The sequence below is a fragment of the Capricornis sumatraensis genome, chromosome 19 (genome assembly GCF_032405125.1).
Source record: "Capricornis sumatraensis isolate serow.1 chromosome 19, serow.2, whole genome shotgun sequence".
In the NCBI taxonomy this organism is placed as follows: Eukaryota; Metazoa; Chordata; class Mammalia; order Artiodactyla; family Bovidae; genus Capricornis; species Capricornis sumatraensis.
In genome coordinates, this window is record NC_091087.1 from 35,833,799 (window position 1) to 35,849,427 (window position 15,629).

The following is a 15,629-nucleotide window of genomic DNA, read 5'->3' on the forward strand; positions in this document are numbered from 1 at the left end:
CCTGATACACTGCTCACCCAACATCTTACATCCATGAAACTGGTATTTTAAAATTGATGGCACATCATGTTTTGATAGCTTGTTTTTTCTGTCTTAGTGATAAGTAAGGCAACCATGGCATCTTAGACATGATAGAATATACACTCACTAGGCCTCCTCTCTCTCCACTGAGGATTTCTGGTGTGCACATATTTCCCTTCCCACCCAGAGCACAGACATCCAGCTCCATGAAGTCATGAAGACCCTGGTGCAGGCAGACACATGTGGAGAGGGGCCAGCCCGTGTGCATGGTCACACAACGTGGAGAGGATGCGGTACCAATTCTCCTTCAAAAGTGGGGGCTTTTGGGATCTCCCAGAGTTAAGTTCTGAGCCAGGACTAAAGGTTAGCAAGATAGCTTCTGGACAAAATGAAGCTAAGTGTGAGGGCCTGCAGCCTCACTCCTGAGCAGCCAGATGAAGGGGTGGCCTACTCCTTCGGGACCCTGACTGTCCCTCTGCTCCAGGGGCAGCCTGCAGGTGGACCTGACTGTCCCTATGTATCAGCGGCTGAGGGAGGCTGTCACGGTGCAGACAAGGGAGGGGTTCAGGGAGTTGGCCCCAGGCAGGCTGTCCTCTTCTCATCTGCTCGCCATCTGACCACAACCGTTAAGAAAGTGTTTCTTTTTACCCTCACTGCAAATGAACAGTGGGTGAGGAAACAAACTCTTTTCAAGACACTTTCCGGATGTGCCTCCCCAGCTGGAGGTCAGAGGTCAGACTGGGGTCGTGTCATGCTGAATGAGCTGCAGTGTCCCTCAACCTGGTTCTTACACAGCAAGGACAGTGAGTGAGGACAGCTGAGCCACATGAGCAGTAGCTTCAGGACAGCACTATCATCATCTCTGCAGAATCCCTGCTATGGCAGTGGTTCCAGCGTTTGGCATGGCACCACTCACCTTCAAGTCTGAGCTGAGATCATCAGGCAAGTATCCCAACTACACCTGACTCACATGAGGCCGATCACCAGGCCGGGCAAAGACAAGACTCTTACCTCACGGGCACTGCTCTCGGTCCTGTGCTAACACTGTTTACTTGGTATTTCAGCTTGTTGTCTGTGTGGACAGAGAAGGTCTCCACGCCACTGTCAAACTCAGGAGGCTGTGCAGACTTCAGGAGGGTTTTTGGAGAAGCGGGGGCTTTGGAGGACAGGTCAGGTTTGTGCGTGGTTTCATTCGGCAGAAGATTGTGGTTGAATTTAGGACTTTCAAACTTGCGTTCAAATGGCCGTGCAGAGCTTGTGTATGGTTTTGGTGTGAATCGATTGTATGCTGGCGTGACGGTTTTCTGCGTCTGCTCGACCCCATTAGCTGGGGCTTTCTCTGGGAAACTCTTTTGGGGGTAGAAGGCAGACTGGACAGCGTCCTCTCGGGGGGCTGGTCTGTAAGCTGCTGGCTTATTCTGAGATGGAGGTGGGTCCGGTTTGGACACTAATGAGTTCTGAAAATCCAACGACACGGCATTACCTGAAAAAAAAGTAGAGAAGTATTTCAAGAACTTCTGAACGTAATTTAATTTGTGAATTCTGAATTACCATGCTGTACATCTGAAATTAGTATGAAGTCAACTATACTTCAATAAGAAAAAGTAACAAGTATCTTCAGTGGCGTGAATAAAAACAGAATTAGAAATCCATCTCTTACCGACTATAATGCTTGGTGAGATGGAAAAGATGTTACAACAGGCCAAGCATAAATCCACCTGGATGAACAATTTGCTCATCAAAGTATCGACAAGTAATGTTCTGCAGAAACTATGGTATCTGTAATTCTAAACTTGGTCTCTGGGAATAAATCTTGAAAGTTTTTCATCCAACAGAAGATAGAAACCCAAATGCCTTTCCTTCCTGAAACAAGCTTCAACACCACCACCTGCTTGTCTCTCCCACTGGCGTCAAGAGGCGGTGCTGGGGCTGATTGCCAGTCTGAGGACCACATGACCCTGGTGGCCATGTGTGATCGTGAGGGAGCAAGAGAAAGCACGGTGTGATACCTGGGACAGCGCTGATGCACCTGGAGTCGGGGCTGTGCCTCCGGAGACTGGCATCAGAGGAGCCCCACTCCAGTGTCCATGACAAAACTGAAGCAGAATGACAAATGTGTCTATGTTAAATCAGTACTACAAACCTCACCATAATTAAAGTCAAAGAAGAAAAGTCAGAGTGGGAGTAGCTACTTATAACATGCATAATTGATAAAAATTAGGAGAAAAAAACCTGTATGTCCATAAGAAAGCATCAACCAATAGGAACAGGCAAAAATACAAGTGAAAACAAGACTAAACCAGTAATCATAGCAACATCACTGTTACTTAGGAAAATTAAAAACCAAAACCAAAAAAATACGATTTCACATCTATTGAATTTGTAAAACTTTGAAAGTGTGGTGATGCCAAGTCCTGGCAAAGATGTGGACTAACAAGAGTTTCCATGTACAGATCTTCTTTGATTCCCCTGGGAGTGTTAGAGCAGCATGGTGAGTATCACATGTGATTTACTGAATGCTGTCCTGAGAGTAAAAAACAAACTGGCTGTTTGGGTGCAGGACAGCTGTAACGGTGTCAGTTGTTCACCCCTGTGATGGGGCGGCTGACTGGGGCTCTGCTCACTGCTGCTGCTCAGCATCACAAGGGATTGTACTACTCACTAACCTGGGAAAAGACCAAAATTTAAAGTACAGTTTCTACTGAGTGTGTTTTGCTTTTGTACTGCAGTAAAGTGAAAGCGTCATTAAGTCAGGAACCTTCTGTACGGCTGGTGTCAGTGTAAAATAACACCAACTGCATTTTATGTTAATATCAGTGTTTGACACACTCTTCCAGAAATGAGAGAAAGAGGAAACCTGTCCCAGCTCTCAAGAGACCAGTACAACTTTGATACCAAAACCAGACAAGGACAAGAAAATTTTTTGTGAGCATAGTAATATAACTTATCACAGGACAGAATAAAGGAAATAAATCATGGGATCCTCTACAGTGCGTTTGGCCTTCTGTATCCTCGGATGTGCAGCCCGAGCGGGGGGTGGGCGCTGTACTGCACCAGCCCCACCAGGGACTTCTGCTCCATGGATTTCATTCAGTGTGCATGCAGAGTAGGGGCGTCCTGCGGATACCAAGGACAATTGCACATAAAGTCAGTTGATAGAATGTTTTCAGCAAACTAGAAGGAAGGGCACCCAGAGAAGTCACACACTGCCCATCTGCTCTCCCAAAGTGGGAGCTGGAGCAAAAGAGGTGTGCTATTATCGCTTCTATTCACACAGCACTGCACATCCCAGCCATTGCAGAGAGGCAAAAAAAACAACAAAAAACAAAAAGGCATAAGGTTTGGAGAGTAAAAAGTTCAACTCTGTCTGCAGACATGACAGTGTGAAAAGAAAATCCTAGCATACAGTGATATCGAATCACAGCCCTGGGAGTGGACACCGGTGACTAGAGCAGCACCGTCTGCAGCAGTGGGACGTGCGACGGAGACGTGCGCCGTGTGTGTCCTGGGAGGGCGCCACAGGGGGTGGGGGTGGGGCCACAGGCCCTCCCAGGGTGTCTGGGCTGTGGGCTGGAAAGATGGCGGGAGGCTCAGGAGAGGTGTACTTGCTGAGACGCAGGAGGAAGCTGAAGGAAGCAGGAAGGGGGGTGGGGGCGGCGCCTCGGGCGAGGGAGACAGTTTACTGATCACAGATGTGGAGGACAAGACACAGGCAGACACGCAGGGACACCCCCAAGATGGCCCTGCTGAGAGACCTCGTGTGAGGAGGGATGTCACCATGATTTTTACAAACCACCGTTCATTTAGTTTTGGACATACTGGTAAACTCCACGTACAGAAATTGAGCTGTATTAGGCAGAATAAAATCTATCTAGCTATAAGGCAACAGTCATGAAAAAGATGTACTTTTAACAAAATCCTTATTTTTCACTGTCCTAAGCCCATAGGATTCAAGTGTGTCTTTCTTACATAAACCCACTTTTACTTAGAAAGCACGAGTCTAATGTTAGCCTCATAAATCTAACTGTAACAGTTGTCTGCCCACTCCTGAGCCGTCTACCTTCACCGTGAGGCCCCTTGGTGTGTGCGTGGAGGCCAAGAGCCGTGTTGGCGCTGGGCTGAGCACCCTGGCTGTACTGAGCGGGCAGCGGCGGAGGTGGGGGCATCGCCTGCAGTGGGTCATAGCGCTTCTCCCCAAACGACCTGTCCACAGCTTCAGCCTCAGCAGCCTTCCCCCTGTGAAAAATGAGGACACATCAGCACCTGAAGATGACGCACACTACCAAGGAAGCTCCCATCCTTCTAGGCATCCCCAAGTTGCTTGCTTTCAATTGAGAATTTCACAATTTATTCCCTATGAGTATGGGTACTCTACCAAAATACACAAACTAAGTTAAGCCATCATCAGCACCAGAGAGGTGAAGACACTACAGATATAGTAAGAATATTAGTAAGACATCCAGAAGATGGCAACCAAATGGCAGATGAAATTTCGGGTACACTTCATAATACCGAAGACGGTTGTTCACAAAAAATTGCAATGGTTGTTAAGTATTTTGACGAAACATTTATTGGCTCAAATCCTCCTTAGATTCCCATCTGCTTTTGCATCTAAGGCACCAGCTGGGCACTAGAGGATGAAGCAGGGGCTAGCAGGCGTTTTTGCTAAGGGCTGGGCAGGAAATGTTTCGGCTTCTTGGGCCACACAGTTTCTGTCACAGCTCCTCAAACGCTGCCCAAAAGCAGCCAAAAGCAGCATTTAAGGGACAGGACTCTGCTGTGTCCAGGAACATGGACACTGTAGTCTTTAAATCTGCCCTTAATTTACCAGATCCATTCTCTGTTTAGCAGTTCCTAGAGGAGCAAACACTGCTTGATTTTAAGACTCATTTAAATCAAACTGTGCCATGTATGCTTTTTTTTTCTTTCAGATTGCCAACTGTTCATATGGGAACACATAAAATTCACAAAGAAGACACCTTTACAACAGGACCCAGAATCGCAGTGCTGCCACCTGAGCTCTGCAGAGCCCCGCTGCACCTGCTTTACGCGCACACACGGTAGCACAGAACTTGGAATGGTCACAGATTCTGGTCACGGTCCAGTCGCATGGTCAGCTCAAAAAACTACACCCTTAGGAGGACAGGAAGTCTGCCACATGTGCACTGCGAGGGGCACGCATGGCGTAGCTCACACTAGTGTCTTACACGGATGCTCCTAGACCAGCAGTCAGAGCTAGTCTAAGAGCCAAGAAATTTAGGTGGTGGCAAAGCCAGCACAAGAGCAAAGTCAAAAAAAACGGTCAATCTAAGTCTGCCACAAACAGAACTATGGTTCTGCCTCATGTTCTGTCAATGTCTCAACCTGGCTACACTGAACCAGTCCTGGTAGTTAACAGTCCTAGTTACTGATTCAAACACTACTACTGCAGGGGTCCCAAAAGAGACTATCTAGATGGAAGCTTTTTAAGAGGACACAACAGCCTCTCTCAGCTCAGACACGGCTCCAAATTTCCCTCTCCTGCTGACCTAGGACTTGCTTACCAACACTGTGTAAATGACTTCCTTGTAACACATCCACGTCTGTCTTCATTACTGTGAGTCTTTTCTGCTCAGGTATGGGCCCACCTGTGCCTGTGTGCGATTACACTCCATTCTCAGAACGAAGTTCGCCCCCAGTCAGGGCTCAACCAGAGGCAGAACCAGAACACACACAACATAGGAACCCACACAGGCACAGGTGAGCTTGTAGCTTGTAACCCAGCAAAATCCACATAAAAGTAAAGCAACCAGAGGCCCAGTAGACAAGCAAACAGAAGGGTGCAGCACGGAACAGGAAGACGATGGGCAGGGCCTCGGAGCTCAGTCCCCGTGCTGCCCCCTTCACAGCGCCCCACGCTGACAAGTGGACCAGAAGTCAGTACGTCCCCTCAAGCTCAAACAGTGATAGCAGGCACGTTTGTTCTTGCCTTGGGAAAACACCAAACAACTCTTCACTCCCTAGCATAGCCTGCTTTTATATTTAAAGAACAAAAACCGAGAAGAATGCCAAGCAGCAGCACTGAGTGTGCCATGTGGGAAGGAGGGACTTCAAGGTCAGTCTCTTAAATGCTCACCCTCTTACCTTTGTCAAAGTATTTGGACCCTTAGAACCCTTTGACATTTAACATCTTTTCTAATGTAAGAAGCTCACACAGATGACGCCAGGGTCTAAGAACAAAGCTACACACCCCAGGCTGGACAGCATGCATGCTGAACTGCTTAACACCCACAGAAATCAAGTAAGTATGACACAGCTAACATTTCCCTTCAGAACTCACTGAACTTTGTGTGGCTGACTCCATTTGATGCAAGTGACCCTTTGTTTCATCTTAACTTTGAAAATTTACATCTAAAATGAAGTGACTCACTTGGAAGAGTAACCAGCAAACTGTGGCTGAGATTGGGGGTGAGCCGGCCTGGTGGGCTCGGAGAGGTGGCTAGCGGGGACGTGGGTGGGGGGCTTGGCCTCAAAGCTTCTCCGATCGAAGTAGGAGAGCTGCTTCCGGTAGTACTCCTCATCCTCCTCGGGGTCATACTGATTTGCCCGAACGATGTCTTCAGGTGGCTTCACATGAGGCCTCTGTGGTTCAGGGATCCTGACAACGAGTGATAAATGGAACATTTGAGACGTTAACTTGGCAAAGAGAACAGAATAGGTACCTCTGACCTTCCACTGACACCCTGACTACTCGTGACCTAGCTGAGCGGGGTAGCCACCAAGGCCGAAACTTGGGCCCTACGTGCACACACATCACACTCAGAGGGCAGCCTTCTCCTAACACAACCCGTCTACTGAGCTTGACAACCAGCTGGTTAGAGGCAGAGACAGAAGGGAAGGCAGACAGTGGGGAGCTCCAGCATGTGCACCACTGTCAGAACGACAGCTGAGAATTCAAGACTTCGATGCCAGGATCGATAGATGATCCCCAGGTGAGGAAGGAGCTAGACAGTGATGAAAGGCAAAGGAAGTCAACCATCAGCAAAGGGAGGTATTGTTACTTAGGCCCTGCTGGGTAATTCAGAAACTCAGCATCAGAAACAGATACACTAGGCTTCACACCAAGGAGGGCTAAGCTGTCAGTTATTACACACTTACTCCGTGTACAAGAGCCTACCTATGAATGATCCCAGCTAAAGGAGACACCGTAGTTTACATTTGCATGGAAGCACTGGGCATCAGGAAAACCAGAGGAAATTAGACAGTAGTTCCTCTTTATTATAAGCACAAATATAAGCCAATGAAACATTAGGCCAGAGAACTGCTCAGACGCAGCCCGTCGCTCAGCAACAGCAGGGGCAGCCACAGTGCGGAGCGTGCACAGCAGGTCCCCGAAGCCTCGTTCTGCCCAGTCATCCTGATGTTGACCGTGCTCCTGACCACGGCAGGCACATGTCACAGGCTACATGCTCACTAACAGATTATGTTTGGGATTCCCAGGGTGCAGTGGTTAGGACTCAAGAGTTCCACTGCAGCAGACATGGACTCTGTCCCTCCTCAGGGAACGAAGATCCCACATGCTGCACAGTACAGACAAAAATTTAAAAAGATGAAGTTTAGTTCACAGCTATCTGTTTTCTTGTCACTAAAAACTAACAGCCTGTGTGCCAACAGCACTATTAAAACTAAAAACACCCTTCCGAAGTTAGGGCTCTAAAATTGTATATTAGCATATGTTAGAAATTTGCTAGAAAATTTTCAGATTTGTTTATGGAAAGGATAACAAAGATGTGCTGCATAAGATACATGGCAGATTTCAAGTGAAGACCCGCAAACCCCCTCCTCCCCGCCACTCCCCAGCTGGGGCTTGTTCCCCACCCACGAGGCTGTGGAGCACCCACCTGTGTGCCGCTCTGTCGTGTTCACCAAGCTGACTCGGAGCAGGGGCTTTGGGACCTGGGACAGGAGCACCTGCCGGTTTTGACGTGACTTCTGGGGGCTGCAGAGAAAGAAGATACACATCTTAGGCATGTTGCACGCTCATCACTGAATGTGTTCTGGACACAAGGCGGGGAAACAGTGATCAGATCTTTACCTTGAAACTAGTGGAATGGCTCTCATCCTTCCTGTTCTCCATGGAAGCAGACCTCTTGTTCTCAAACATCTTCACTCTGGTGAGCACGGATTGTGGCTTCATGGCTGGGTCTTCCTCCTCCTCGGCTGGAGCCGGGGGTGGAGGCAGGGGTTTGGTGCCTGTGGGCGCGGCTTCAGGCTTGTGCTGGGACGAGGGGCCAAGTGGCGGAGCAAGCATGGTGCTGTGAAGAGGCTCATAGTGGCCTGGGCCTGCCCTGGAGGGGAAGCCCTGGGCTGGCACTGGCTCGTAACTCCGAGAGTACTGGTCCAAGTACGGCTTGGGCTCAGGAGGCACCTTGGGGCCAGTGGTGGAGTAGGGCTGCGTGTCAGGCCGGTACCTTCCGTGCACGTCGTACCCAGGGGCAGGGGCGGGCGGCTCTTCGTGCCGCAAGGTGGAGGTCCTGGGCAGTGGGTCGTAGTGCGCTCGGCCTTCATAGGACAGGGACACCGGCTCCTCAAAACGGGGAAAATACCCTCGTTCTGTTGGCTCCACGGGAGGCTGACCATCAAGAGGCCGGGGCTGGTAAGGCTGCTTGTCGTCGTAGTAGGGCCACTGCTCCTCGTAGGTGAGGAGGCGGTCGTCATAGCGCAGACGGGGGTCATAGTTCCGAGCAAACTGCTCCGGGTAGCCAGAGGCATCATATCTGTATGCGGGCTGCTCCAACTCCCTGCCAGCCTGCCGCTCTGTGTACGGAGGCTGCGGCTCATAGCTCAGGCCTTGCTCCTTGTCTGGCCTCTGCCCAGGGTGAGCCACAGCTGGCTGCTTCAAGACATGGTTCTGTCTCGTCTCCTCAGGGTAGGGGTCCTTCCTGTACACCTGTGTAAACAGCCATGCGTAAGGACACAGGCTGGCTTCAATTCCTAGTCTAGTAAGAGACAGAAATGACATGTTCTACCCTTTATTACCAGGACAGAAAGAGATTAGTGGAGAAAGCAAATTTAAGTGAAAGCTCAAAATTTATAATGCAAGTAGGGGCTTTTATGTTTCAGCATGTAACGACACTAAATGAAGTTTAGTAGAAAATTAATGCATTCAGCTGTTGATTCCACTTGATTTGGACACTGAAAATGAAAATCATAAAGAAAATTTATGGACACAATAGTTTAGAAAACGTAAAGCAGTTTACAATGGACCTGAACAATATATTAAGAAATTTTGGAAGATTCTAAAGCCAAACATTAAAATCCTATAAAAGTATTAGGTACCAATCCCAATTAAAAGGCCTATTTAAAGAATCAGGCACCACTGGAAGCCATGCAGACTGCAGAACCAGATGACTTGCAGTGATTGAGAACATGGTGTCGAGCCCACAGTGAAAGCAGAGGACACTCGAGGGAAAGCAGACGTGCTCGTGTGGCAGGCTGACGGGGAGCGGCGGGTGAGGGCAGCCCCCGCGGCACAGGTACCTTTGCTGGGCCCACATGCGACGACAGGGACGGCTCTGGACCTCTGAGCTGCACGTGAGCGGCCTCAGTGCCTGGAGCTCGTAAAGAGTCGGCGTGTGGTGAGTCAGAGGAGGGGGGAGCTGGGCTCGGCTCCTCCAGTCTGACATTAGTTAAGTCTATGTGAGGATTAACAGCAGAGGCTGATGGTGCCGGGTTTGTTTCAGGCGAAAGGTAAGGGCCTGGAGATGAGGCTTCTGCTTTCTGTGAAGTGTTTAAAATATTTTAAATATAATGCTTCTGTTCACTGCTAACTCCCCACTTCCATTTACAGTGGTTGATAGACATACATTTTAATTGTGCTGAGTAAAAAAACTGTGACCTCATGTTCTGAATTTTTAAATTTCAGTATACTGCTGTGTGAGATTCTAAACACACAAAGTTTAGAATTAAGTCCTTGGTATTCTCAAGTTGAAATGAGAGATTAAATCTTAACCTGCGAGAAAGGACACCATATTCTTTAAGTCAGTCACCACATCTAGACTTCGATAAAGTACCTCCACCTGCAGAACATTGATGCTGCTGCTTACCTGTTGAGAGGCTGTTTTAAATCCAGGGGAGTCTATTCTATGGCCTGGCTGTGGCTGCGCTTGTGGTGAGTAGGGAGGATATGCCTGGTGGTCAGGATGCATTCCAGAGGAGTCCTCTCTGACAGGCTCAGAGGACCGGGTAATGGCAGACTCCGGGGGAGTCCCCACCTCATCATTTAGGGTCTCATCTAGTTCTTGATCAGTGTAGGCCCCGCCTTCTGTATCTGTGTCTTCATAGTCAGAAGTGTGTCTACTGTCCGTGCTATACATTGAGTATTCACTACCTGGGGCTGACAGGTAGGACAGGCGATCATCATGCAAATCAAGGTCATCACTTGTAGCACCGTCCGCCTGGGTCAAATAGAAGTAGATTAGAAATTTTATTCAGCAGTTTTGTAAGAGATGGCCTTCAGTTCACAAGGGGACTGAAAAGGATACTTGTCCTCGGAGAAATCACAGCTACGTCTAGAGGCTTGAGGAAAGGTCAGGAAGACTTCACAAGCACACACGCGGACACACGGAGCACCCTCGGATATCTGAAGGGCTTGGATGAGTGAGGTCGGCTGGCCGGCATGACAGCGCTGGCCCCTGATGCCCAGCCCCAGAAGACAGCCAAGGAGCCCTGGCCCTCCTCTGGCTCGTGGAACCTGGTCACCTGCTAGCCTGTCAGCCCAGAGCAGGGTCAAGAGGGGGATGTGGCCAGGCCACGCTCACAGAAACAAAGACACACCGACTGACAGAACATCGCGCATGAGACTGACTAGGAGATGAACACCACAGTGCACGCTGAGTGAAAGGCCTTAAGTATACAGAAAATCTACGTACGACGATTAAAAGTTGGTGTTTGGCCCTGGAGTTTTTATAGAACACATGGAAAAGCATCAGCTAAGTGCTGGCTGCTCACTAGGAACTGCTGTTAAAACAACTGTGCACAGATGCAGTCAGTGTCCAGTGGAAGCAGAGGTGGGGCGGGGGGAAGATGCAGGAACGATGCTCTATGCAGGATTAAGAGCTGAGTCGGCTCCAGGCTCCACCGAGTGTCTGCTGAGCCAGTGAGAGAGAACACACAAGTATCTGAGGGAACGGGAACAACAGGCCCTCAGTGCGCACTGATGTGACGCTACTGCCTGGACCACACACAACAGCCACCCCTCCCCTGGAGACCCAGAGGTGGGGTATGGCTCGAGACCCGGAAGATGTGGAACCCAGAATTCTACCAGCACAGACTGATGGACAGACAAGGCCTGAGCCGCCTGAATGGCAATTCCCCCAGTCTTGATCCTGGCTCTGCAGGAGCCTGATCCTGAATGCCTCTTCCAGGTAGGAAAAACCAGCTGTCCCTGACCAGCAGTTTGGAAAGCCAGGGATGATGAGCGGAGTCTCTCCCACTGCAAAAATCTGCCTGCTCTCTCCACTCTAACCTCCACTTGCAGAGCCTGCAAGACTATAACCCAGGGGCCAGTCGGGGCAGTGCTTACAGCCCTAGGGACGAGCAACTCAGAACTCTCTGATCTGCTGCAGGGTATGAAATGCACGAGGAGCAAGAACCACGCGCTTGGAGCCAGAGATGACATATGCCTCCTATTAAGAAAGCCCCAGGATGACTCTTCTTGGTTCAGTAGGGAACATGTAAGACCATCAGAATTGCAGAGAGGAACTCTTCCTGGAAACCAGGTGGAAGTAGTTAACTCACGGGAGTTCAGTGTGGAAATGAAGAGAATCTATTTAGTTTAAGAATCTCTTAACTAAATAGAATCTCTTAGTCTAAGAACCTATTTGGAAAAAATGTACTATAAGTCAAACGATTTAAATTATAACACCTTTTCTGATTTAGAGCATCAACCTATTATTCTAACAGTAAATGACTTATGAGACCTATTAATATAGGTCATTTTAATTAATTGTTATTAGCTTTCCTCACACACAAAAATAGTTGGGGAGTTAGACCTTCATTTTAAAATCCAAGCAAAGGAACCACACTGTATTATCAGAGAAATAAAACTAAGATTTGTGGAATAAAAAAACCTCTCAGGTAGGCAAGTATATTTTGTGCGTTTATAAACTAATAGCTGGCTTGCTAACAGTCTAGCTGACAAAGGCTGCTAGCGGAATTGTGTTGTCCTGGATGGTCAGTATGGAGTGGAAGTGATCATACTCACCCAAGGCCACAGAGTCAGTAAGTTAGTAAGTGTGTTGTGGGAAGTGCTGCAGTGAGTTGCTCCACCTCTATCTGTCTATCACGTTCCTGGCTGACACGTCAGTGGTCAGGGGGGGTCTCATGATCGCATGTGAGTGGTACTGACACGTGACTATGGGTGAGAGCAGCCAACACCACCTCCAGATGTCAGCGTTAGGACATCTCTTCTCGCAGAGGTGGTGCCTTCCAGGTAGGAAGCAGGGGTACTGAGCATGCAGCATGCACTGCACTGGCCTCAGGGGCCACAGCCAGGCAGGGTAAGGGGGAGCGTGCAGGGGAAAACACAGCAGAAACAAGCCAACCAGGAAACACGGAAACAAAGAGAAGAGACATTCTCAACTTTCCCTAGCAGCGGAAACACTAACAACGTATTCATCTGAAGGCAAAACACGTTTATAACAAAAGCTTCTTTAACTGTGTATTCTTAGAAAAGTATTAACTCCCAACAAAATCAACATCCTGTGCCATTAAGAACTGCTAGAAGCCCAGACAGGCCAACAGCAAAAAGTAGTGCATGCTACTATACAGAACACCAGAATGCAAAGCCAAAAGTCTGGGCTGCGTAACCTGACTCTTCCAGTGTGTCTCAGGGATGTTAGTTAACAGGTACTGATGCAGAAATCCCTCAGGGAGGGACACAGGCCCACGCTTGCAGCGAGCAGCAGAGCCAAGCCCCTCACTGCAGGCCCTCCAGCCCCCACCACGCGGCTGTGTGTCCATGCTGCCTCAGGGCCGGGTCTAGGGACAGTGGGCCCTGCCCATTCCCTGCCTTTTCCTCCAGACAAGTCCTGGATCTCATATGCAAAGGACAGCAGTTTGGGGACCCTCACCGAGCCCACTCAGCCCGTTATTTCCAGAGGAGGAAGAAAGCCAGGTTCACACTCATTTTTGGTCAGGTGGGTGGAGCTGGAACTCAGCCATGCTCTTCCACATCATTCTGAGACAGAGAACACCACCGGATGGTAGCTCAGTGGGCAGGAAACTTCCAAATCCTTTACTACCAAAAAGAACTCCATAACCCCACATGCAAATTGTGAAGGCCTAGACATTGAAGCCCCCAATTCCTCTAATACGTTGATCCAAGTAGAAAACGGTGTCTCAAAGGCTTCTCTTATATAAGTTGTCAAATGGGTTAACAATAGGAAACTTCTTACCTTTCCCTCAGAAACCCATACCAACTGGTTCTGCTGCTGTTGGATTGCTTCTTTCAATGCACCATACCAGCCATCATTCATTGAATTTAAGTTAATTGTAGCTGAAAACAGACAACAACAGCATTGTTCTCTGGTTAGAACACTGCCACCAAATAAGAATTCACTCAACACTGCTTAGAGCTCAGCCTCCACCACTGAGTTCTCTTACAGACAGTATCTGAGGACACACCCCTGGAAATGTCTGTTTTGGCACCAAACCATTTCCTTCCATCAACAGCAGCCATTAACACAAGAGCAAGCAAAACAGGCAAAGGTTATATGAGTTTTAATATTTAAATAACAACATCTTTGCCCACGTATTACTGCACAGAAACTGTAAGATGAAAGAAGGGCTTTAACGTACTCACTTGTAAAAAGATGGTGATTATTTTTACGAAGTTTATGAGACCGCTCATATAACTTCCTGGCGCTTTTCCGAGATTCTGGACATAACCTCATCCTCATTGTCTTCACACCCTGCTTCGAGTCCGGGTTCAGGAATACCACGATTGGATACCACTGGGCATAGTTCAGACGGTCAACCGCATTGGGCGTCACATCCAGTAAGGCATGTTTGTCCTAAAGATAGAAGGAGAAAGCAGACACAGGTAACTGAGAACCATCACCTTCAGAAGTCCTACCCGAGACTACGTTCCAATAGGAACAGACGTTTAGCTCCAAATTGTCTCAGGAGCACGTCAGGAAAAGGTGTACTCTCAAGTTAATGCTATATACTTTCTAGCCCTATATAAGGCAGAAAGTCTTAACGAGCTCACTTTTATTTGTGCTTACTCACAATGTTTAATTTATAAATTGAGTTGCACAAAGATATTTAAAACCACGTACAGCAGGAAACACATTAAATTTAGAAAGAGGAGTCTTTACCATTTCTATATCTTGCCACCTCTCCTGGCAGCTCACTTTTAAGACGGCCCCAATACTTGCGAGCAGAGAGTGAAAGTAAGTGTGACATTGTAATGGTCCTGACATAACCCTGTGACTAACACACATTCCTATCATCTGAGCACCGAAGGGCAACCTCAAGTGTCCCCCTGTCACAGCCGCAGACTGCCCACACGAGGACGCTGGATCCCTTCCTGTGGGGGTGACAGCTCATCTTCTGAGGCAAGTACTGCTTACCCTCCCTGACACCAGCCGTGACAGTGTCTGGCTTAATTTTCTCACGGTATGCCAGTAACAACTTGAGAGAAACTACTTCCTACTTTCAGTTTAGCCAGACTCATCCCACAGCTTATAATGAACAGGTCAACTTTTAGGAACGTACCTGATCTATTATCTGCTTTATTGTGTGGAGGCGAATAATGCCAGAGCTGCGCTGGTCGGTTCCTGCATCCCGAGGTTCACTTTCTAGTCAGGAAGTCCGGAGAGAAACAAAACATCAGATTTCCACTGGTGAGACCAGGCCCTCGACTTCTGGGCACTAACGACACCGTGGGCTCCACCTGCTGGGTGCCAGCAGCAGTCCCGTGTCCCTCCCGACCCACGGTGATAGAACTGGGGCCACATGTCCTCTCTAGGGCTGCCCCGGCTGGGAGCACCTGGCGACATCAGTGCTTCACACCATCAGAAGGCGGGTGGGCGCTCACCCACGATCCCAGAGGTGCCGCCACCCAGCAGCTGAGCAACACTGCATGCAGTGTGCTCACAACACCAAAGTAATACTTCACAATGAACAACATTTTAATAGGAAGCAGAACTTCAGCATAAATTGTCTACTGGTCAAGAGAAATTGCCAAAACGGCAATTCTCTCAATTGAAAATCAGCTTTAAAAAACTAATATCGATGAACTTGCTTCCATTAAAGTCAACAAAGTAAAATTATATGTTTGGTCCAAATATTTAAGTTTAAAGTGATGTGAGTTTTTTAAGATGCATGTTTTCAAAAATGTTCCAGCTATTCTAAGGCAGAGATGTAGAAGTGCGGAGGTCAGGCTGAGTAATAAGGGGGACGAGGCTCTCACAAGACAGAGGACTAGCTTCCAGTCCACTGGACACAGGCAATGACGGGGAGACCACCTGGGAATTCTGGCTGGAGAAAATGCTACCAGTTTCTAAATTCAAAGACTCTCATTCGATTCAAAGAGGGTATATAACTAAGTGATCTGAACCCCT

The 15,629-nt window shown here is 48.4% G+C and overlaps 1 protein-coding gene across 2 annotated transcripts in view; it reads right to left on the reverse strand.

Moving 5' to 3' along the window:
• The window catches only part of TJP1 (tight junction protein 1), a 259,849-nt gene that overhangs the window by 5,322 nt on the left and 238,898 nt on the right, over positions 1–15,629 (reverse strand). For both annotated transcript variants that reach the window (XM_068991334.1, XM_068991333.1), the window contains exons 17-26: positions 14,782–14,864; positions 13,865–14,075; positions 13,458–13,558; positions 10,107–10,457; positions 9,541–9,780; positions 8,096–8,950; positions 7,902–7,999; positions 6,431–6,658; positions 4,082–4,257; positions 1,033–1,504 (exon numbers count right to left, since the gene is read on the reverse strand). In XM_068991334.1, the coding sequence (XP_068847435.1) occupies positions 1,033–1,504; positions 4,082–4,257; positions 6,431–6,658; positions 7,902–7,999; positions 8,096–8,950; positions 9,541–9,780; positions 10,107–10,457; positions 13,458–13,558; positions 13,865–14,075; positions 14,782–14,864 (2,815 nt within the window). The remainder of the gene's footprint in view (positions 1–1,032; positions 1,505–4,081; positions 4,258–6,430; positions 6,659–7,901; positions 8,000–8,095; positions 8,951–9,540; positions 9,781–10,106; positions 10,458–13,457; positions 13,559–13,864; positions 14,076–14,781; positions 14,865–15,629) is intronic.